At 37.4% G+C, this 25177-nt stretch overlaps 1 protein-coding gene across 1 annotated transcript in view; it reads right to left on the minus strand.

The window, feature by feature from the left end:
- LOC131029452 (isoamylase 3, chloroplastic) overlaps nucleotides 1-25177 on the minus strand; it is a 311234-nt gene that overhangs the window by 192294 nt on the left and 93763 nt on the right. The window contains exon 13 of the mRNA XM_057959949.2: nucleotides 11778-11877. Within this exon, the coding sequence (XP_057815932.1) occupies nucleotides 11778-11877 (100 nt within the window). The remainder of the gene's footprint in view (nucleotides 1-11777; nucleotides 11878-25177) is intronic.

Raw genomic sequence — 25177 nt, forward strand, 5'->3', positions numbered from 1 at the left:
TCACTTGTAAAATATTTTTCCTCAAGTATAAATCACCCCAAAAGAAGCTCCAAAAATGCTGGAAGACAAACTGCTCAAACTAACCCTGAAAAACTGCATTGCCTGAAATAGCTTCTGAACAAGACCACTGCAACCTGCCAAAAATAATACTTACTATAAATAGCATACTGCTAAAAATAGTAAGTGTTTCCAAAGTGATTTTGACCACATTCTAAGCAAGCAATCGTACTTACTAAAAATAGTAAGTCTGGAAAAAGTCACCTGATGCAGATGCATGTCAAACCATCTTGAAGCTCTCTGAAACCCAGAAGGAATCTAGAATTAGAACTGTAAAACTCCAACATATACACCCCTGAAAACACCAAAGAATCCTCCTAGAAAATAGGAAACCCTAATTTTGCATTTGACTAGCCTATGAGCATCCGAGGATAGGCTAACAGTCATTGGAAAGCGTAGTGCTAAAAATGGGGACATTACATAATAAGTCTGAAATTTTCATCCATATACTTCCATCATACCTACCTTTCCCAATAAATACTAAGTATTCTATCCTCTCTTGAACAAAGAAACATCCTATGCTAATGAAAATCATGAAATGAGATGACTCCAAGGTTTACAATGCAAACAATTGACTTAATGCTCAAGATAGACTCAATGAATTTGAAGTGATATTGTTGGAATCACAAGGGGACTTACATTTATGAACACTGCTGGAATGTGGGATCTATACTATCTCACTTGGAAAATAAAAGACAAAAGGAAATAAGGATTGAGAAAGTCTATGCTACTCTTAAGAATGTAGGAAATGACTATTGTGTCGGTGCAACCAAACCAAGCTTTGATTCGCCATGAGGAAACAACTACACAAAGATGGTGCAATCTCCTGGGACAAGCGAATTATTTTCATATCACTTATGCACACCGACATCATGTAAAATGAGCATATAGTAATTGAAGTTAGTTCAGTCTAACCCCGCACTGCAATTTGCAATCAACAAACTCCAAGTGGTTTGAACATCAGGCTTCACAATTCATGAACAACAAAATCTTCCATTCATCTAACACATCTATAATATGAGAAGTAGAGACCATGCAACCAGTTGAAATATCACACAAGATTCACCATTACTTCAATGAAAATAGCATGTTTATTACAACCTGCCTTGGCAACAATCTCCTTTCCTCCTACTCTATAGCTACTTCTAATTGCTATTGGTCAACTACTATCTATTCACTATTAACCTTTACAAATGAGAGAACTGAGCCTTATAGAGAGTTCTCAATACAATTTAGTGGCTCAAATTGACTCAAGATCAATGGCCAAGATTACATGACAAAACCCTAATTAGGGTTAGTTATAACTAAGTTCATTCGACCAATGAAATAATTACAATATTTAGGGTTGTTCTTCCTTTGAGTGTGCATCAACAGGAAATGAGGTTTCGTATGTGAAACAGTATTAGATAAATCACCATGTATCACTTGCTCCTTCATGAAATGACTTAGATTCACTGAACTTGGACATGATGACTTGGAAGAACCCAATTGGGTTGATGATGAATAGGATGCCACCTCAGCTTACACCATGTAGATCATCACAAAGTGTTTGTGGTTGAGCAATATCTCTTGATACTCAACATTATCCAATTTGCTCAATGCAATGTTGATAAGGCATATTCCCAAATTGTGTCATCTACTTTCCTTAAATTTTTTGAAACTATCTAGCTTGATCACATTCGCTCTTCCAATCACTTGGGAATCTTCCTTTGTGTTGCATTTCACGTTCATGATGTTTAATTGTAAACTTTGAGATGTCCCTGCTTGACATAGGATCCCTCACTGTGAAGCAACCCTTGTTGATCTCCTTGTAGCTCTGACTTGAACTCCTTGCTTCAATGTTTGGGGGCAGCTTCATGTTGCAACTCACCCTCGCCGAGATTACATCATTGTACTAACCACAATTCTTGGATTTTTGAAAGAAATTCACGATGGTCAAACCTCCCTATCTTCATTGTTGTCATTTAAGCATCCTTATGTTGTGAAGCTCTCTCCATGTGTTAGCTATAATCTTGGCAAGTTTGGTACTTGAATCCTATTGTGACCTTTTCACACATCACCCCATTGCAAATGGGGACCCCCTCCTTCCTTCTTTTTGCGTCGTGCTAGTTTAGGGTTTTCGCAGTTAGGCGGGAAATTTTCAGATTTCAATGCCCGAATCTCAAGTTTTGAAGTGTGATCATGCCTAAAGTGCTATTAGGGTTTTGAGTTTTGAGCAGGATCAAGCGTATAAATGTTAAATTGTAATGTGATCCTAGAATTTTGTCAAAGTATGGATTTTGAGCGTCAATGTTTTTAAAGGAGTCTAAGTCAGTGATATTTTTGTGCCCAAGCATCAAGGGATCCTTGAGGAGTTGTTTTTCCCACTCCTAGCAAGTAAATTAAGTCAAATTTGCACTTTATCCCAATGGAATCCTAATTTTCTTGCTCAAAATCTACTTAAATGGTGAGTATCCCGATGCATAATGATGAAATTTAACATGTCTGGATACTTGGTGGTCGAAAATCATCAAAGTCCTGAAGGGAAACATAAAAGCAAGATCTAAAAATGAATTTTCCCGATGAAAGGACCCTTTTTCCTGAGTTTTTCGACTTTTTCCCGATTAATCATGATTTTCCCCACTCATTTTCCTGATTAGGGTTGTTTTTCCCCAAGTATCTTGATAATTGTCTTGATGGATCACATTTTTCCACTGGGAGACCCAAAATTTGTCTAAGTATTGGAAATTTTCCTGATGAGGGTCAAATTTCCCCAGGAATGAAGTATGAACATTAATGCAAACAAAATTCCTTGTCCTAATGGAGGGTGTTTTTCCCCAAAGCCAGTTTTTGGACAAAATTAAGGAAATGAATGCAAATGATTGTCCAAATGTGGATCAATTTTCGCCAAACTAGGATTTATGAGGTGTGCCACAATGCAGCTACAGCTAGTTCAGTTATTGGGGAACTTGAGTTCTATCGCCTTGGAACATATAAGGGTAGGGATCGATTTGATCCACATAATAATGTTGTGAAGACCAGAGGAGAAAAGTTCACACACGAGATTAACATTGAGTATTCTAAGCTAATCTCATGGATGAGCAAGCAATAAGGAAGAGAATGTGGTTCCGAATGTCAATGGATTTCATAAGGAAATGTGAACTCTTTTATATTCCTGATCAGGTAGTTGATGATAGTGATCATACTCATCCGCAGTATGAAAATGAAGTGAGCAAGCCCATCTTACTGCCTAGTTGGACACAGCCTGAGGTGGTGGATTTGAATGAACTTATGAGAGAAGTTATTGATTTCTTCAAGGAATGGGTAGACAAATATGTTAACAAATTGATAGAAATGGGTGTTGCCCTCACCTATGAAAAAATGAGACAAGTGGAGCCTTCTCTTGATGATGATAAGAGAACACCTATAGATATAAGGATACATGCAGATGAGGAGAGTCATGCTCCAAAAAGAAGGAAGGGTATGCCTGGAGAATCTAAAATGAAGGCGAAGGAGACAGTTAGTCAGCAATTAAAGAAGAAGAAGCACAAACCTAGCACTCCTTTATCCACCACCAGTTCCTCATCAATAAAGAAAATTGGGATGCCAAAGAAGAGTAAAGAGTTTGAGCAAAGTTCCATATGAAGATCTTGCCCCAAAATATTCAAGAATTGCATGCTACAGCGCAGTCGACACTGCCGAATGTGAATGAAGAGCAACCGGGGTTTCCCACGGTCCATTTGAATGTAAGTTTGGGCAACAATGTGTTTGATTTGACTAGGGATAAGGAAGAAGATGATGATGTCATCTCAACATTGAGAGGACTAGATCAAGAGATGTGTCTTGATGATGGAATGGGCATTTCCACCATTCCAAATGTGGCCAGAGATGAGACGAGTGTACGAATTGCACAAGTGGTTATCCCGATGGTTGATGTGACCAAGGACGTGGCCACTCCCATGGATTATTAGATTACTTCGATTTCCCTTGGATGAACTACAAAGAAACAAGAATTCCAGGAACTTGATGACACGGTCCAGACAATCAGGGCACGATTGGATCGAGAGATTGAGAAGAAGAATATGTATAAGGATGATAATATGAAGCTTAAGCAATATATTGCAAGGATGAGTTACCATAGGCGTGAGGATCCCACTTTTGTCTGGCCTATTGCAGTTGATCATGGATTTCACTTTGATCATGAGAAAGCAAGAAATACACATACATAATTTGGAAAGTGGATTGAAGATGTTACAAGGCGGGCAAATGATTTCCTAACTCAATTTGTCCAAACATTTGACAAATTGTCAAAGCTCATGTTCAGGATACAATATTTGGAGGGAGGTTGGGATGATTTCCAGCCGATAGCGGAGAAGACAATTCCCCGCCTCAAGGTGTTGAAGCGAATCCCGATGCCCTCATTGATTCATGAGGGAATTGTGCGTATGAGAGATTTATGATTTTCAAGGATGATATTGTTCATTGGACATGCGGAGATCTACTTATGAGCATGTGAGGAAAGATTGTGCAGAGATGGAAGGATCAATTCAAGAGGTTCAATCCAAAATCCTTTCATCCATTAAAGAATTATTAGGGGTAGATGTCACTGCTTCCAACAATCTACACTTAGAAGAATTGAGAGATAAGATGAAGTTCATGTACTTCAGTGACTTGAATTTTTGGAAAAAGAATCAGATTGATGATTTGGTTTCCTTGTTGATCCACATCCATAGTTTGCAAAGGCTTATGCCCGAGTGGGAGAATGTTCTTGATGCTTGTCCGGATGCATTTGATGTGATGGATGCGCAACAAGAGGCTTTGCCTAGTGTCACCATAGAGGAGCTAGATTCGGTCTTGGCTAGATTCTTGGAATATGTTGTTAGAGAGAGGAATGCAGGCCAAAATCTTCTAGAAGATTCCTTATTTGATGATTGGGTATCATTCCATTGGATCGCATGTTGGTGATTCCTTTTTTGTTGTGAACTCTAATTAGGGCAAATTTAGGGCTGCGTTGACATGATCTGGGCCCTTGATTCTAAATGAATCTTGGCCATTCATTTCTTTTGAGATTCTATATTTACCCCATTAACTCTCATTTGTAAGAGAGATTTTTGAGAATTGTTGCCTATATGCTGCAGATTTGAACACAATCATTGAAGTTTGGTGATTTTGTTTTAAGTGTTGCACGCATTTGTGGTTCTCATTCCCTCCAAGTTAAATTAGAATTTGTTTCAAGCATTTTAGATTGAATGAAGGAGTTGTTGAATACATTTTTGTGGAATCCATTTAATCCATACTGTTGACATGACTAAATTCGTATTACCAACTCCTTCTGGTCAACACAGAATAGAATTCGTGAGCAATCTCATTCTCTCTTGCATAAGGAAGTTTCAGCGCTGTTTTAAATGATCACTGCGAGACAACCTCAAAGTTCACTTTGTCAGGCCTTGACTATGGGATAGCTCGGCGGTTGATGTGTCTTGCTGATAGACACAGGGGGACTTACATTTCGGATAGAATAAACTTTTGGCTTGCACAAGGTCCCTAAGACTCTACAGGTCTTAACTTCATCAAATAATTCTTGGGCATGATGTTGTTTTTACAGTTTCAACTTTCAGATTTAAAAAAAGCAAAGAGAGAAAGGGCAAGAGAGAGAAACTAACTATTCTATCTAAAATAACACATTCAAGGAAATAGACTGAAATCTTATAAGTAGATTTAACTTCGCCAGTAATATTTTACACTACGTAAAATCTGAGGCAATCTTCGAAGGAAACTAGATTTTCAAATTATTAAACACAAATGCTGAATCTAGAAATTCACTCATCTAGTATTTAACCGAACTAAGTTTATAAATAAGTTCAAACTAACCATGCAAGGGGAATGGCAATCAACTAGTCCTTAATGGTATGAACTAAAGATTCCTATCAAATATAAACCTGAATATATTACTTGAAAACAAAATACATGACATAAATTTAAATAATGAAGAAGGGAACCATGCACTCACAGGAAATAACAACTTTAAAATCCATTAATTTTGTGTATATTTCGACGAAGTTTCTACAACAATCCAAGAACTTCTTACAAAAATAAGGGAAAACCAATCCCTTTAAATAGATTTCTAAAATTGGATGAATGGCCCAAATTTAATCATACAAGTGGCCCAAATTCATCCTCAAAGGAATGGTTGCCCATACCTAGTAAATAGGGAACTTACCTCCCTACCAACTACCAACTAACTATTCAACTACCAACCATAAAGTGGTTCCCCAAAAAGTGCCCATGCACAGAAACCAAAACTGAAATAGTACTTTAGTAGCTAACAGAATTAACTTTGGGAATACACTTTTTATAATCCCAAAGTAGATATTTTCCCAAAAAATTCATTTTCTCCCTCCAAATATCCTAGGTGATGTCAAAGTCATACGCTTGCAACTTACTAACCCACCTCTGTTGGCGATCATTCAAATCACGCTGCCCAAGGAAATGTCTCAAACTATTGTGGTCCATTTTGATGTTGAATTTAGTGCCAACCAAGTACTGCTTAAACTTGGCCAATGCATGCATAATGGCCAACATCTCCTTATCATATATGCTATAAGTTCCCTCATGCCCCCTCAACTTCCTGCTCTCGTAAGCAATAGGGTGCTTATCCTGCATGAGGACTGCACCAATGCCCTCTCCGGATGCATCGCACTGAAGCTCAAATGGTCTAGTAAAATCTGGTATAACCAATATTGGACATGTGGTCATCAATTGTTTGAACTTCTCAAAACACTGTTGTGCCTGATCAGTCCAAACGAAAGCCCCCTTCTTTGTTAAGTTTGTCATTGGTGTTGCCTACTGAGAAAAACCCTTAACGAAGCGCCTGTTGAAACCACATAAACCCATGAATCCTCTAAGTTGCGTAAGATTCTCAGGAGTAGGCCAATCTATAATAGCCCAAACCTTATACGGATCCATTGATCCATCCGCACCCCCTCAGCAATGATAATGTGTCCAAGGTATAATAGCTCTGTTAAACCCGATGACACTTGGACTCATTGGCATTCAAGGACTCCCTCTCTAAAACGCCCAATACCTCATCCAAATGGGTTAAGTGCTCTTGCCATGTCCTGCTATAGACCAAAATATCATCGAAAAATACAAAGACATATTTCCTCAACTGATGCTGGAAAACCCTATTCATAGTGGACTGGAAAGTAGTCAACGCATTGGTCAAACCAAAGGGCATAACCAAGAATTCAAAATGTCCACAATGGCCCCGAAAAGCTGTCTTTTCTATATCTTGCTCCCTTACCCGAATCTGATGATATCCTGATCTCAAATCAATCTTCGAGAAGTAGCAAGCTCCATGCAGCTCATCAATCAACTCATCAATGCGCAGAATAGGGTATTGGTTCTTGATGGTTCTCTTATTCAAAGCTCGATAATATATGCACATTCGAAGAGTACCATCTTTTTTCTTAACCAACACCACTGATGAAGCAAAAGGACACTTACTTGGACGTATGTGGCCCATGTCCAACAACTCCTTGATGGTTTTCTCGATTTCATCCTTATCTTCTTAGGATGCCTATAAGGTGTAATCATGACGAGTTTGGCACCCTCCTCAAGCTCAATGATATGCTCAATACCCCTGTCGAGAGGTCTACCTGGTGGAATAGCACTAAACATGCCAAGGTGTTTAGTCAACAAGTCTTGTATATCAGGTACATAATCAGCCTTTTGCTGCTCCAACTGTGTAGGCATAATTCTACAGTACCGTGCTACAATAAATGCTATAGTACCTTGCCAATTTTGTGGTCTTTGTGGAGACCAAATTGGAGATGTTTGTTCAGATTTATGATGAAGATTGAATAAGGAGTCTTTGGCTGCTTCTTCTACATTCTGCAAACCCCTGTAGCCGCCTTCATCACCTACAGGTTGGGGTCGATTGATATTCCAGGTGACATTCAACATTGATCAGCCACTTAGCTTTCATGCCAACTATTTTCTTAAATGCCTAATGGCTGTAGGTGTACTTTGGGATGCATGACAAGTGTTTGTCTTAATGTCTACTAGCTGTACTAGTTAATTTCAGTCATTCCATGTGTGTGTAAGGTCTAAAACAGATAGCATATCATTTCTATAACAACTTTGCATTGTTAGAAGCTTTCCATAACTTCATTTGCAGCCTACAAACCCAAAGAAGACAAATAAAGAATTCACTACAGCGGCTTCAAACATTGTATGCCAAGTGTTTGAAAATATTCCTTGGGGTTCAAATAAGCGAAACAGGGTCAGATTAGCCAAGGGATATTACATTCAACAAGTCCTGTATATCAGGTACATAATCAGACCCTAAAAACTTCCCCCAATTTGAAAATACCACTAACAAATCATGTCAAATTTGTAGGTCTACTCCTAAAATTCCTCAATTCTGATCCTCGGATCGATCTTGTTGAATGATGCAAATGAGAGGTTTTAATGTCTACTTATACCCTTGTTGTTTACCCTTTGATGAGGTCGGCTATATTGCATTGTATTGTTTTATCACCTCAAGGCCGACTTGACACCTTAACAAACATCTCTTAGCCTCCTACCTTGATTGCATATGAACCCCCTGCTTACACTAGCGGGTTGAAATGTACAACTACATAAAATGTGTGCAAGGGTTGAGTGCATTTAGGGTGCTTGTTTGTACAAAATTAGGGTCGGCTAGGGAACAATCAATATAGAAATTGATATAAAAGAATGTCAAAGCACAACATCTCCAACACAACTCATCACTTTCACACCAAATTAATCCTCCTTGCTCTTGAGCGCATTTGAGGTAGGTCTTTGCATTGGCGTACTTCAAGTAGGTCTCTGCACAAGATGGAGGGAGGGATTCAAGGCCTTCCTTGCACAAAATTGATAATTAGTTGAGTAGACTTTACCTAGAGCGCATATGAAGTAGAGTTGTGCACAAGATGGTGGGCAGAAATTAGGGGGAAAGTCTTCATAATCGGAGTGCATTCCAACCATATGCATGCACAAGCATTACATCCTCCATCCTCATGAGCGCATTAGAGGGGTAAGTTTGCATTGTGTAGAGCGCATCCTGCCCATGTGTATGTACAAAAGGGCATCAAACAACAATCTTCTTGACTTCGATGCCATTTAGATCTGATTTTTCCCTCTTAAGCTCTAATTCAATTGTTTATATGTTTGTGACTCTCATCGAAGTATGATCTTTGGATTTGTGAGGTCTGATTTTCTATGTTCTAGACTTGATTTGTTGCTTTCTGATCCGATTACCATGCCAAGCAACCTTTGATTTTGATGCCTTTGATGTAGTACCATCTATGTTTTTATGTTGTTTTTCTTCGATCTTGTTGAGATGTTACTTGATCTTGCTATCATCGTGAAGTTCTCCCTTTGATCACCATCTCCATGTGGTTGAATCTTCAACATTGTCATGATCATCATGTAGAGCCATCTTGTCTTGATCATCTTCAATCCTTGTCATGTTTGTAGAGCAATCCCTATTGTTTTTAACCTTGATCTTTTCATGGAGTGAAGATATCCCTTATGTCTTGAAAGCCTTTGTTATGCTTGATTCTTTCATTTGATTCACCTTCTTCTTGAATGCTGTCCTTCTCCATGTTGCATTTTTGAAGTTGTGATGATGTTTCCTTGACTTCCTTACTGAAATGTGGATCTTGTGTCCGCCTTAGAATGTAATCCTTGTCTTTGCATATTGAGGTTGAAGTCCTTCACCATCCTGACGGTCTTTGGTCTTGAAATGTGAAGCATGTCTTTTGCTTAGAATGTTGAACTAGACCTCAATGTGTGGATCTCCTTTGTTTGACGATCCATGCTCCCTATTTCTAACCTTAAACCTGGAAAAAAGGATACATTGTGCATCAAGAATCATGTAATAGTGATAAAAGGAACTCAATCTCATAAATGAAAATAGCAAAATCCTCCATTAATCAAATGTCAAATCCTCCCTTTCAGAATTCAAATTTTCACTTGAAAGTGATAATGTAGATCTGAGTTTAATTAATTTGCAACAAATTTGCCCCAAACAAATCTGGAATTTAAGTTCATCTAGGTCTGATTTTGATAGTAGGGCCTCTCTCCAACCTAAGCTTTCCATTCCCACCTATCCACTGGTCTAGCTTTTACAAATTTGTTTTTTGGATCATTGACACTAGCTATGGTTGTGTTTGGTGAAATGTACAAAATCAATGCAAAGGGGTGGGTGAATTCAAACCATGTTTGGGAGCAGCATATTGAATACAAAATTCCTTTGGTTTCAACTGTTTCATCTAGTTAATCTTATGACTCATTAAGGTGTATTGGCTGTCTCAAACCAATAACTCACCAATTTAGTAGTCCAAAATAAGTTGTGTCAAGACTTAGTAACTCCAACAATCTAGTGATCACTATGATTTCTCCACAGCGGTAGAGAAAAGAATTGAACCAAGTAATTCAAATATCTAATCTCAGATTCACATTATCATAGAATCTAATCTACACCCTACATTCCCCCTCTTCATCAGATTATATATATAACACTCCCCAAGACCCCATTAATTCTAAATCCAGAACTATCTCCACTCTGGAATTATAGTGCCATTGCTTGCTTCAAAAATTTAGTCCAACATCCATCACTTGCTTTGAACACTCAACAAGCAGCAAGAGAAAAGGCTACCATTTCAGTCCATGGCAATTCCCAATGAAGCATTGTTGAATTCCCAACAGATAAAATATCACATCAAACTAGCTATGTATGGCTTGTTCCAATAGACAAGGGAAAGAGCAAGTTTTGGATGAATGGAGTAAGTTTTGGGTGAATTTGATGAAAGTGATAACCCTCAACTGTGGCATCTAAGACAAAGGTTACCCAAGGGGAGTAACAAATAAAAACTAGCAACAGAATAAAAACCATTGCAACTTTTGGTGATTGTAGTTCTATAAGTACTCCTACATGAAAATTTTGATTGTCACTTAATAATCCACAAATACATAAAGAGATGCCATAATTGACAACTCAAAAGTCTGTATCACAATTTACAAAGAGTCAAACAGATCCAAAGAGAACAAATTTTCAACTTGAAAATATTTCCTTTCAAGTCATGAGGAACAAGAATTGTGTTCTTTTTAACATTGACGCAAAGAAGGTAAAATATTCTCCAATAGACATAATCTAACCCAGTGTAAGAAAATGAATGAATTGATACCTGTAACAACTAGATATAAAGGGTCAATTCGTTACAAAGTCAATGAAAAATTAAAAGCATTACAGCATGACAATAAGGAAAGGCCAGCAATAATTTGAAGAAATTTTTACAATAAATTTGAATAGTGCAAGATACATTACATAAAAACACAATTAAGAATATAAGGGCTAAATCTTCAAAAAGGATAAATGGAAAATGCAAATAAAATTGCAGACTGTGCCCGCCAAATTGCAATACCCTTTATACTCTAGTAAATACAGGCAATGAAATATTCTTTTTTACAGAAAAACACACCATTAAAGTATATAAGGGCTCAATTTTCCACAAGAATAAATGGAAAATGCAAAAAAAATTGCAGATTGCATCCACTTAATTGTAATACCCTTTATACTCCCATAGTAAATAAAGGCAATGAAAAAAATTCTCTTTTACATGTTTATATCAAAAGCAAAAATTAGATTGCTCCTCAATAAAAATCAAGTACCCAAAACAGTTTTTAAACAAGAAACATGTAAGAATATTCACCCTAACAACAGGAGGAGCACTGAGGGGATTGCCATCAGATCCACGGCACAGTACACTTGCAAGATCAAATCGGAATCCATCCACATGATATTCTGTTACCCTTCAGCATACAGATCAAAACAAATTTATAATCTTAATAATTTTAAATAGATATATACAAAAAAAGCAAATTATGTCATTTGAAATATAATAGTCACAACTATTTGTTAGTATATTAATATCAGCACAGGAAAAATAGTGCAAATATAGGAACCAAATGCCAAAGCATTTAAAGAAGAAAATTCAACCACCAATCAAACAAAAAGTGTGAATTCTCTCATGGAATGAACAGTGATAAGCATCCCCAACAAACACCTCCTGCTCAATGAAGAAGTAAATGATTATAAAATGTATATGATTATCATCCAATAAACCATTCCAGCTGAAAATCTTTAATGACTAAAATGCACAGGAATCTAGGATAGCCACTCGATTATGGTCCAATACAGAGGCATTGATCCAATGGTACCCTACAAGGTATGTCCATCTCTCACATGTCCACTGCCCCGACATACTGATTTTAGAATCAACTGCCTTGTTGGTTTCTCAAAGTCGGCTCTATTAGCCCTAGACTCTCCCCAGTGAGAATTCTTAGATTCAGCATTGGCACTCCAAAAAAGATTGATGTTAATGTCATTAGCTCTTCCAGTGTATTTCAGAGTGCAACCATCTAACAATTTTTGTTTCTTTCCTAGCTTGATTGTCTTGTACTCCCACAATTGTGTGGGGTCCTCCCCTTGCATGTCTATTTATACTTGTTTTGAGTAATAGCATTTTAGTTTCTCCCCCACTTATTTTCTCTCATTTTTCTTTTCCATTTGTGTGTACTTTTGACTCTAGGGCTGTTTTTGCACTAGTACTTGACTAGCGTAGCACATGTACATTTCAATCCCTTTAACCTATTCTTGTTCATTTGTCGACATTAAAATTTATTATAACTTTTTCATTCTTTCTTTCTTTCTTTCTTAAATTAATTTCAAACTGTCAAAAAATCTCAATGTGGTAGGCAGCTAGATGGCCATGCTAACCAAAGACTACTCCAAGTGCATACTCTAAGGCATTAATTTTTATTTCAAATGATTGTTGCAAATCGGTTAGAAAAAGTATTAGTATCAAACAATACCTCAATTTCAATTCTGTTAATATCTGTTGTTGCTCGTTTGTCCATATATGCTTTGCGTTGCCCCCATTTTAGTTGCCTCATGTAAAGGTCATGCAATGTCAAAGAATCTAAACTTAAACCTCCAATAGAAGTTGGCAAAACCCAAGAAAATCCTGAGTTCTATGACAATCTTAAGGGCCAACCAATCTGAGGACCTAGATCTTCTCTAGGTCAACATGTACACTATCCTTGCCAGCAATGTAACCAAGGCATTGGATCCTCTCCATGCCAAAAGAGCACTTATCTGTATTGGCATAAATCTTATGCCAACACAATAAGGAATCCATTGACCAAGTTGTAAATGCTCTTCCCTTGTTGTAATGTCCCCTATTTATAGGCTGTCAATTCCAAAAGGGAAACATGCATTACTACTTACTATGTTACAATAATTACTAATTAATGACTAGGGTTGCTCATAGTAAAATTAGGCATTGTCCTTATTCGACCTAATCTTAATCCCTTCTAATTTCTAATCCTAGAAGGGAGAATTGCTTGCCTAGGGCATGATGATACAATCTCCATAATGCAGCCCAAATTACAGGAACCTCAGTCTATTCACCCATGGGGCCCATAGCCCAAGTTTTCAGGATCATGAGTTCTATTATGTAGTTGCTTCTAGTTTTGATTGTGTGCCCTTTTTTACATCAACATCATCATCAGGATGCTAAGAGAATGCAGGGATTTGACAGATGGTAAATTGCCATGTCCTTGCATTCTCTTAGCATCCTGATGATGCATCACAGAGTGTGATCCGAAACGTTGATGTAAAAAAAGGCACACAATCAAAAACCGAAGCAACTACAGAATATTAATATGGATTGTGGAAATTTGATTATTTTAATCATGAGTTCTTTCACCCTTGGGGCTCATCTATCATGAGATGGTTTTACTCCACCTCTCCCTAACAGCATCACACCACTCCTCAAGAAGAGAAGGCATAGGTCTATAAATAGGCAAATATCACGTTGTACTATTTCAACATTTAATACTTAAAGATTTCAGACATATCTGATATTTATCTTATTATTGTTATCTATCAGTCATGAACATTAATTCAACAACTTAGATCTTATTTTCTGTTGGATTTGGGCATGATGAAGATTGTCACTGAGAGCATTTATGATGTCTATATTTTGCTGCACAAATGACATATCCCCGCTATGACACCTATACATGCATCATAATCATATATGAATCCCTATCACATAACAATGAATAACAGTAAGCAAGCATGCTGAGCTTATTTCCATACATAGCACTTAATTGATCATTTACAAAAGGTATCGATTAAGAAGATCAACCATATATGAAAGTCAATTCTCATTGATAAAGAGATTATCAGATTAACGAAATATGCCAAGAAATGAAGGACACATCACTATCATTATTGCTGATCAATCATACATGAATGTGAGTAATCGATAAAGACACCATGGGGTCAATTAAAGAAATACACATGATCGCGGCATAAGGAGGAACGATTGGTTTATGTGCATGGTACAAGATCGATAATTACAAACTGTAACTAAATAGTCGCAATACAAGTGGACAGTGATTTGGTATGAATGTCGAGTCAGCAATTAAGGTATACATGTGCGATTAGTTATGAAGAGTGCCCGATCTATTAGGAAGAGATACAATTTAGGGAAATGTATGTCCATTCCCAATCTAAAGATACAACCCTTCATTCCCATAAGATATTAATAAGGGATCAATACTCAGTCCAAGGGCAGCAAACAAGATTCGACCCTCACTGTTGTGGTCATAGCTGGTATGAACACATCTCACTTAATGCCAAGTAATTATTTGGAATTCATACGGATATGGAAAAAAAAGAAAAGAGAACAACTGTTTATAATCTGGAAACTATAATAAATAATATATACCAGAAACATTGTTAATAATATACAGTGAGGAATAATAATCGAAGAATTCACTATGTATATATATTCCTACATTCTGTTTGGAGGAATAATCAATGAATATACAATATAAGTCAAGGTGTATATATATATTAGTTAATATGATATAAAAGCAATTCTAAAGGGAGTATTATAATAAGACATACATATTAGAAATATCAAATGTATATTTAATTTAATTTATGTACTTGTGCATTCATAACACATGATAGGCTATTATATTTGTGACCTAATCTTAATTCATCTACTATGCCCTATGAGCGGATAGGTTGGTGTGTGTAGGGAAAGGCAAGTAAACCCATCACAAGTGATGGTGAGCCCAAGATGGGTAGGGACGTAGTCCTGGGCCTTGAGGGAGCCTCCTTGTAGGTGGTGTCAGCACCCTATGACAGTAAATCCCCATCCCTCATTAGGATTAGAGAAGAAGTTAAGGTAGGACTTAATGTAATGAATGTTGAATGTGTTATGAATACTAAATCATGCAGAAGTTTAAGAATTATGGATTGAAATATAAAAATGTACAGTAATGTGTGATAATTCATTGGGAAACAAGCAATCTCGGGGACATTAAAAGTGGTATCAAAGCAAAACCTTGCTAGCCTGTGGGCAGCGGAGTGCATGATTATGCCATCCAATCCTGTTGAAGTAAAGAGGCAATATCCTTTAGATATTCAGGAGTTAATCACAAAAAGAACCAAAGTCTTTGAGGACTTGCCACCTGGGAGACCTCCCGATAGGGGATCTAAACACATCATTGAGTTGGAGGAAGGAGCAAAACCGGTTATTACCACTCCATACCGGTATCCTAAGAAGCAGAAACATGAGATAGAGAAGGCCATCAAGGAACTCTTGGACATGGGGTTTATCCATCCAAGTAAGAGCCCATTTGCTTCAGCGGCAGTTTTAGTTAGGAAGAAATATGGGACCATGCGCATGTGCGTGGATTACCAAGCATTAAATCAGAAGACTATCAAGAATCGGTACCCCATCCCCCGGATTGATGAGCTCATTGATGAGCTACATGGAGTGGTTTTCTTCTCAAAAAATGATCTCAGATCGGGTTACTATTAGATTTGCATGAGGGAGTCAAATATTGAGAAGACTGCATTCAGGTGCCACTTTTGGCATTTTGAATTTCTAGTCATGTTCTTTGGCTTGACTAACACTCCTGCAACATTCCAGTCTTGCAAGAATATGATCTTTCAAAAGCAACTAAAGAAGTTTGTGCTGATATTTTTTTATGACATCCTCATCTTCAGCAAGACTTGGGAAGAGCACTTGCAACACTTAGATGAAGTGCTCCGTATACTAGAGTCAAAATCCCTGTTTGCTAAGGAGTCCAAATGTGAATTTGGAATGAGAGAACTACTTTACCTTGGTCACATCATCAGTGCAGAGGGAGTCAAGGTTGACCCCGAAAAGATCAAGGCTATTGTTGATTGGCCTCAACCTGAGAACTTGACACATTTGAAAGGGTTCTTGGGTCTATGTAGGTTCTACAGGAGGTTCGTGAAGGGTTACTCACAGCTTGCCGCCCACTTCACTGAACTCACTAAAAAGGGAGCTTTCAGCTGGTCAAAAAAGGCACAAGGAGTGTTTGACAAGTTTAAGGAGATTATGAGTTCGTGTCTTGTTTTGGCTATGCCTGATTTCTCCAAGCCCTTTGAATTGAAATGTGATGCATCAAGGGAAGGAGTTGGTGCTATTTTGATGCAAGAGAAGCATCCAATAGCGTTTGAGAGCAAGAAGTTGCGCGGAGCTGAGAAGTCTTACTCTATCTATGACAAGGAAATGCTTGCAATCATGCATGCATTAGCCAAGTTTAGACAATACTTGGTGGGGAGTAAATTTGTTGTTAAAACGGATCATAATAGTCTCAAGCATTTCATCCATCAAAAGGATTCGAATGAGAGACGGCAGAAGTGGGTGAGTAAGCTATATGCTTACGACTTTGACATCGAGTATGTTAAAGGAAAGAATAACATTGTGGTTGATGCTCTTTGCAAAAGACCTCATTTGAGCTCATTGTGTGAGCTTACGGCTGATTTGAGGGACTTGTTGTTTGCTGATTATGCTAAAAATCAGTTTGTAACCAGCATCATAGAGGGTACTTTTCATGATGAAAAGTACAAATTGGTGGATGGGCTGATTTTGTACAAGGGAAGGATTTTTCTAGTGCTCGAATCCAAGTTAAAAGAGAAGATTTTATAGAATTTTCATGACATCCCTCTTGCTGGTCACCAAGGTTTTTCAAGACATATAGGTAGATCCAAGAAAGATTCTCTTGGAAAGGGTTGAAGAATGATGTCTTGAGATACATCAAGGAGTGTCACACCTTCCAGATGAACAAGGATGAGCATACTGCACCAGCTGGTTTGTTGCAACCCCTACCTATTCCAAATCAGAAATAGGAAAGTATTTCGATGGACTTCATCACCAAGTTGCCCAAAGCCAATGGCAAGGATTCTATTATGTGGTGGTGGACAGATTGACTAAATTTGCTCATTTCTTTGCCATTACCAGCTCATTTACAGTGGCTCAAGTTGCTGATGTGTTTTTTCATGAGGTGTTTAGATTACATGGGCTACCTAAAACCAATGCAAGTGACAGGGACAGGAAGTTCCTAAGCACTTTTTGGCAGGAAATCTTTAGATTATGTGGCACAGTGCTTACTCCAAGCACGAGTTATCACCCGCAAATTGATGGGCAAACGGAAATTGTGAACAAATAGTTGGAAGGCTATCTCAGAAATTATGTCTCAAAGCAGCAGAAAGCATGGGTGAGGTGGCTACATTTGGGGGAATATTGCTACAATTCCTCCTACCATATGTCCATCAAGATGTCCCCTTTCATGGAACTGTATGGTTACGAGGCTCCTAGCTTTGCTGATTTGATGTTTGGTGATAGAAAAGCTCAACAAGCTAGGGACATGGTGCAACAGTGTCAAGATATTTTGAACGCTTTGAAGAACAACCTCCAGATTGCGCAGAATCAGTAGAAGATGTACACTGATCAGGAGCGTGTAGACCATTCATTTGAGGTTGGAGACATGGTCTATCTTAGACTTCAACCTTTTAGGCAGTCCACTCTCAAGAAGAGTGGAGCAGAGAAGCTTAAGTTGCATTTCTATGGGCCACTCAGAGTCATTAGGAGAGTTGGAGCAGTGGCTTATGAGTTAGAACTTCCGACAAGTAGCAAGGTGCATAATGTCTTCCACGTGTCTCGCCTCAAGAAGGCACTTGGGCACAATGTTGTGGTCTCTTCGAATTTGCCTCCCTTGGATGAGGAAGGACAGTTGGTGTTGATTCCAAAAGAGATTATTGATTTTAGAGAGCGCTCCTTGAGAAGAAGGACGATCAAGGAGTATTTGGTGAAGTGGAAGAGCTTACCTGCAGAGGATGCCACTTGGGAGAGTGAGGAGATTCTATAGCATCCAGACTTGCGATTACTTATGGGCAAGCAATCTTGGGGAGGGCGGACTGTAATGTCCCCTTCTCAGTGGTGAGAAGTTCAATTGGCCATTAGCCTATTCCGGAGACCCGTAAGCTAATTGGAAGCAGAAATTAGGGTTTCCAACTTTTGTGGAGGTCTGCATGAGCCGTTTGATGATTGACTAGTCGGAATTCTACAATTCAGACTGTGGATTCCTTCTAGGTTTTTTGATAGCTTCGCAAAGGTGTGACATGCATTCAGTTCAGGGAAGTTTTCAAAACTTACTATTTTTAGTAAGTTCGTGGCAGCCGTTAGGATTTCTAGGTTATTCTGGGTTTTTTGAGTTCACCCACGGGGTTCAAAGAGAAAACTCTTTGGTGATGTTTTCGAGACTTACTATTTTTAGTAAGTACTATGTCTGGCAATACTATTTTTAGCAGTCCAGCTCAATGCTTCAACCCAGTTCAGTTTTGATAATTTTTAATACTTCAGTCTCCGGCTCAATTTGGCAAAAATCAGTATTTGAGGAGGAGGTATTTTTTAATATATTAATACCTTAGGCATAAGGTTTTAATATTTGATTATTTTATGGATGGACGACTTAGGAAAGGAGAAAATAATAATGTTATCCTAAGTCTACTTGGGCGAATTATTTTACCCCCTTGTTGGATGCTAAAGTACTATGCATTATTATTATTTTATGCACTTTAAGTTATCACTAAAAGTTCGACTTGAGGAGGGGGTCATATTTTGACACATATGCTAAGGGGATAATATGAAATGCAACGCCTAAGAGGTGAAATGAAATGTAGAGGAATTTGGGCGCCATTTGAGTGGAATTTGAATTTGAATTTGAATTTGGCTAGCGAAAAGTTATAAATAGAGGCCTTGGGCTCTCATTTGGTCATCCATGAAGAAATTATAACGAAGTGCTGCCGAAATTTGGAATGAAGCTTCAAGGAATGCATACCTCCTAGCTGCCACTTGATTTCTTGCTTGCAATACAGGAACTAGTCGACCTTGTGACCTCTATTCATTCAGAGGAGTGGATTGAAGAACAATGTTGCAGATTCATGTGTCAATTTCAGATGTTTGGAGAGTTTTCTGAGTGTTTATGCTGCTGGTTTGTGTGTGTTGAAGTAGAAATCTGTTCGTGGGTCTTGGTGTGTTGGCCAAATTATCTAGGTACTAGCTCTGATTATTTCTACCCCCTAGGCGATGGAGTCTACCAATTTGCGGATCTTAATTTGCACCATGGAATTTAATAATGCAAATTGTACTATCTTGATGGGCCATGTCACTTCTTGGCTGCCTCAGGTTGCGTGCTGAAGGTATTTGGTTCCAAGAAGGCGAGCTTCATAGCCGTCTAAGGACATACTTCCGTATGGCATTCGTATCCTTTTTTTTGATAAAAATTATGAACATGTTAATTCAATGTTAAAAATAGATTGTGAATTAAAATGGTTTATTTATATATATATATCTATATGTTGTGTTCTAACAATCTATTTTGCAGGTTAATGATCTCTAACTAGTAGGGACAATACAGTGGTATCAGAGCAATGATCCTGCCATCCTGCAGGGTAAAGATGAATCATTGAATCATTCTAGACAATAAGAAAAATCTAAAAAAACGTGTATTCATGTGTATGCTTTGTGTTTGTAATTATCCATGTGTATTCTTCGTGTTTTTCATGTGTATGCTCTTTGTTTTTTTATTCATATTCGTAGATGACTTAGTTTGAGAAAGTTAAAATCTACATTGCTTGAGGACAAGCAAATTTGGGAGGGGTGGACTGTAATATCCCCACTTTGAAATAGAATTTAATAATATATGATAATAATATCCCCACTTTGAAATAGAATTTAATAATAAATGATAATAATATCCCCACTTTGAAATGGAATTTAATAATAAATGATAATAATAAATTAAAATATAAAATGATATAATTAAATATGATCAATAAAAAATTAATTAAGTTAATGAAAACTCAAAAGACATGAAAGGAAAAGTTGTGACTCCCTCAACAATGATATATAAAAGGGAGAAGAAAACCTCATTTGAGAGGGGGGATAATTTGGTGATGAGAAGTGCAGATTTGATTTAAATAATAAGTGCAGATTTGATTATGAAAGGTTGTGTCCCTTTCAAATGGTAGAAATAATGAAGAGTTACACTCTTTCAAAGGGTGCTAATGGTGAAAGGGCATGTCTCTTGCCAAAGGGCATACATAATGAAAAGGTGTGACCTCTCCCTCAAATTGAGAGATATAAAGGGAAGGAATCAAAAGCATCTAGTGACATCACCATTGATAAGATCAGATCAGAATTGTTATCAAGTTACAGGAAGTAACATTTGTGTTCTTTATGGTATGCCTCCCAATCTACAGGCGAAATCTACAGTGCGAACTCCAACCGCAGGCTACAATCTGCGTACAGGTAAGAGGGGTTAAGAAGTCTTAAGGTATATGTGTGTGTGAACGTGTGTGCCACACACACACATGCATTTTTATGAATACATATATCTCTGATGATTACTTATATGAATGTAGCAATAAAGATAGAAATCTATGTAGAATATGTATGTATATTTAGGATCATTAGAAATTATTAAAGAATATGTAAATGAAGATGTAAATTATGGAATGGAAAACGGTAATGAATTATAAAATGTAATATTAATGTCATTATATGATGAAGGTTATAGGGAAGAAATTACCTTAGCCTGATGGAGGGATTATGATAATCCCTGGAGGGCACTATATACTAAATATCTATATGCATATATATGGCTTGGTTGACTGAGTTCATCCAAGAAGAGACGGATCTGGCCAGTCCCCTCTGAGGACTTGGATGATGGGATGCATCGTCCAAGGCAAGGAATTGACATAGGGTCTTCCTTGGATGGCTTGGGTGTAAGAGGTTACACCCAAGACAGGAATCGAATTAACCTTCGATTTCCTGGAGGGCTTGGATGTAAGAAATTACATTCAAGACAGGAGTCGAATTAACCTTCGATTTCCTGGAGGGCTTGGATGTAAGAAATTACATTCAAGACAGGAGTTGAATTAACCTTCGATTTCCTGGAGGGCTTGGATGTAGGAAATTACATTCAAGATAGGAGTCGAATTCACCTTCGACTTCCTGGAGGGCTTGGAACCAAGATGGGTTCCAAGAAAGCGAGCTTCACAGCTGCCTAAGGACATACTTTTGTATGGCAATCGTATCCTTTTTATTAGATAAAAGTTGTGATTATGTTAAGTAAGTATATTAAAGTTAGATTGCAATTTAGATTACTTCTATATATATATATATATATATATATATATATATATATATGTTTGTTGTATTCTAACAATCTATTTTGCAGGTTAATGATCTCTAACTAGTAGGGACATTATAGAGAATTCTCTCCTGGATTCCAAAGCTAAAAAATAAAAAATTCCTAAAAATAGGAAAAGTGACAAATTGATCAAAGACCTCCTTTAGGACAAGATGAACACAAAAACACGAGAATTCTTTCAAGAAAAAATTTCCTCTCTCCAGGAATTTTCTCTCCAAATCCAGGCGTACAAGAATCCTTCGGAAGTGGAAAAAATTGTTAAAATTCTTCCAAGGAAGGAATATCTTCCAAAGTGTCTTATGTGAGCCTGGAATGGAAAGATTCTTGTCAAGGATGGGTTGGTGACATGCAAAGAGAATATTTTGTATTAATGAAGCACAACCCGAAAAATTATAGAAGTTCCTATGACAGTGAGGTCCACTTGCATGGCAAGAATCAATTGAACGCATGGTAGCATGGTGGCACATTCATTGCTGAATATTTGACCAAATGGTGGCTGAGTCGATGCATGGCAAGATAATGGGCATTTACTTGCATGTAGCCATCGCATTTAGAAAATGATGGGGCATTTATGGCACCATGAGCGATTTTGCATGGAGGCATATGTATTGCATTTATGATTTATTGGGTGAGCTTGATGGATAATGGTGCATTTAATGCACAAGTGGATGCCATTTTTGGCATGCAGGAATTAACTATTGATGGGTATAATGGGCATTTAATGAATATTCCCACCTTGTTGCATCATGTGTGGAAAATCTTTTAGGGCAAACGCTAATTAGGGCTTTGCATGTAGTCATGGCTTGAAGCCTATATAAACGGGTGACCCCCTCATTTGTAAAGCAGGGAAACTTGTATGAAATTGTTGCGATAAGTTTTTGAGATAATAACAGTGAAACATTGTTCTCTAATGGTGTCCACTTAAGTTAGTTTTCAAAACTTACATGGTTTCACCTTCTTCACTTAGAGTAGAAGTAGAGTAGTGCTTTCATTTCAATGGAGAATGTAATGGTGGTTGATTATAAGTTGCAGTGTAAAGTTACCCTGAGCCACTAAATTTGTACTAAGTTCGATTGTGGATAGTCGTTTGGATTGCGCCATTTTGGGTATTCAAATACACTTTTTCGATGTGAAAATCCTTCAACATCCTTGAAAGATTGCACCAGTTCTTGTGGAGTTGTAGTTAAACTTGGCGAAGCAGAATTTGGTTTATTTGGATTTCGTCCATTAGAGCATTATCTATTGATATCACTGCCCTTACGAGTAGATTTAGATCCTTCTAACCCTTCCTCCTTTAATTTAAGTTCATTCCATTTTAGTTCATTCGAAGTAGAAGCATCACAGGATTTCTATATCCGATGATGAAGTTCCAGCCACAGCAAAGAAGTCAAAGAACGATCCAAACGTAAGTCCCCTTGGATTACCAACATATCACATCAAGCCAACTGAGTCACATCCATTGCATTATCAGAACCTTGGAGTCAATTGTTTGAACTTATTGCAATCTTAGCATACAATTGAACTTTGAACAAGAGATTTTGTATTAGACGTTGTCATAAAAAACACGTCAACACTACCCTACAAAAGACTTGAAATAATTTGTAGGTCATTTGGCCACAAATGCATAGAAGGCAGACTCGTTCCATAATGCTCTACGACATGAGCCTACTACTGAGACCCTCCCTGATTGGACTTTTTATCAGCCAACCACTTCCTACAAAACTTTTGTACATGACAAAGTTTATCACAATCCTTCCACCATGATGTTGGGTAACAAAACTATCCCTTCCACTATCTAGAAACACAGAAAACAAGATAAAAATCAGCTCTACCAACAAACTTCAATTTTTTATTATTAAAAAAAAGGGCAAAAAATTAAAACCCATTCAGTTGATGAGGCAGTTGGCAAAAGAGGATTAGAAGTTGATGGAAAAGGATGCCAAGCTCGAGAAGACGAAGAAGCAATAGATGGACGCGGTTTACATGGTGAAGGCAACCCGAAAGAGGGACTTGGTGGCCAACCAACACCTTCAGTAGCAACACTCTGAGGTGTCTACCCCTACATCCTCTATGCTTTCGAGGACGTCCTTCCCAATAATTTCCTTCAATTTTGTTGTGTTCCAACTCCCATTTTGTTTCCTTCATTTGGAAGATGACTTCTTTTTGGGGGAGCTGATGTGATAGACAGTTTATGCCAAGTTGTTCATAAAAAAATATTTTGTTAGCCAAAGTGATTATTGTATTAGTCAACTATGTTATGTAATGTTGTCATTTGTTCCCAACAAGTAGTTTGGTTTGACAATTCCTAGCGGTTGGTAATCTTTACACACCATGGAATAGTATTTGTTGTACTCATTTTGTTGAGTCGGGGACTATTTAAGTATAGTACACATTGCATAAGGTAATGAATGATACATCATTTTGAACTCTATTGTACTTGGTATTGTCATACCCTGTTATTCTATGTTCTACAAATGATAGTTCCATTTACTCTATATATTAAATAGTAATTACCCTACTGGAGTAAACATAGTTTATGAAGCCTTATCAAATAAAACGATTTTGTGTATATTCTATGACCATGGCAACCATGAGATAACATTTCCTTCCTTAAGATGACATCTCTTTGAGGCATTCTATAAAACAATTCCCGTGCCTATTCTCTCACAGGCTACACGTGAGTGGGGAGGCATAGTAGGGATTTGGCTACATTTCTATCCATTGCATTCCACTAGACACCTCTTTGACAAATTCTCTCTAACTACAATTCATATGTGTCCATGTTCTGTCTATGCATGTTTAGAATAAAAACGGTTATATAATCGATTCTTTACTTTCTAATTGGTACCGCTCCTTTCTCCATCAGCCCTTTGAATCTTATCCGACATCTCATTGACATTTTGAATTGTTTTGACAACTAAAATAAGTTGTCGATTCATATATATTCATCAACATTAAAAGCCGTATTCATAACTTCTTCATTGATTTAACAAAACGTGGAAACTTGTCGATAGTAGCAAAGATGCCAAAATACTTTGCCAAGTTCATTTTGGTGTGACATGGAGAGTTGCCAACTTTTGAAATGGAAAAAAAGTGGAGGTTGCCAACTTTTGAAATGGCATAAAAGTGGAGGTTGCCAAATGTCATAAAACTACCCAAATTCTCTTCACTCTTCTTGAATCAGTGGCAAAGCATGACTTGACAACTCTATTCAAAAATTCTGAAAGAACTATTTAATTAAAGGAAAGTAACCAACAATATTGGATTGAAATTTTAAGAATTGGTAATTAACAGAGATCAATTTATTGATGTGGAGTGTACTTTCCTTCCTTGGCCTTATAAATGTATTTCTTAAATTTCCACAAGGCTTTAAATGCATTTATAACTTTTACTTCCACACAGTGATAACTCATGAGTTACTTATTTCAAGAAAAGAGTTGATTTAAAGTGTTTATCAATGTTTAATGAAATAAAAGTACCGATAACCTTGCTCTCATCC

Source organism: Cryptomeria japonica, chromosome 10 (genome assembly GCF_030272615.1).
Source record: "Cryptomeria japonica chromosome 10, Sugi_1.0, whole genome shotgun sequence".
Classification (NCBI taxonomy): Eukaryota; Viridiplantae; Streptophyta; class Pinopsida; order Cupressales; family Cupressaceae; genus Cryptomeria; species Cryptomeria japonica.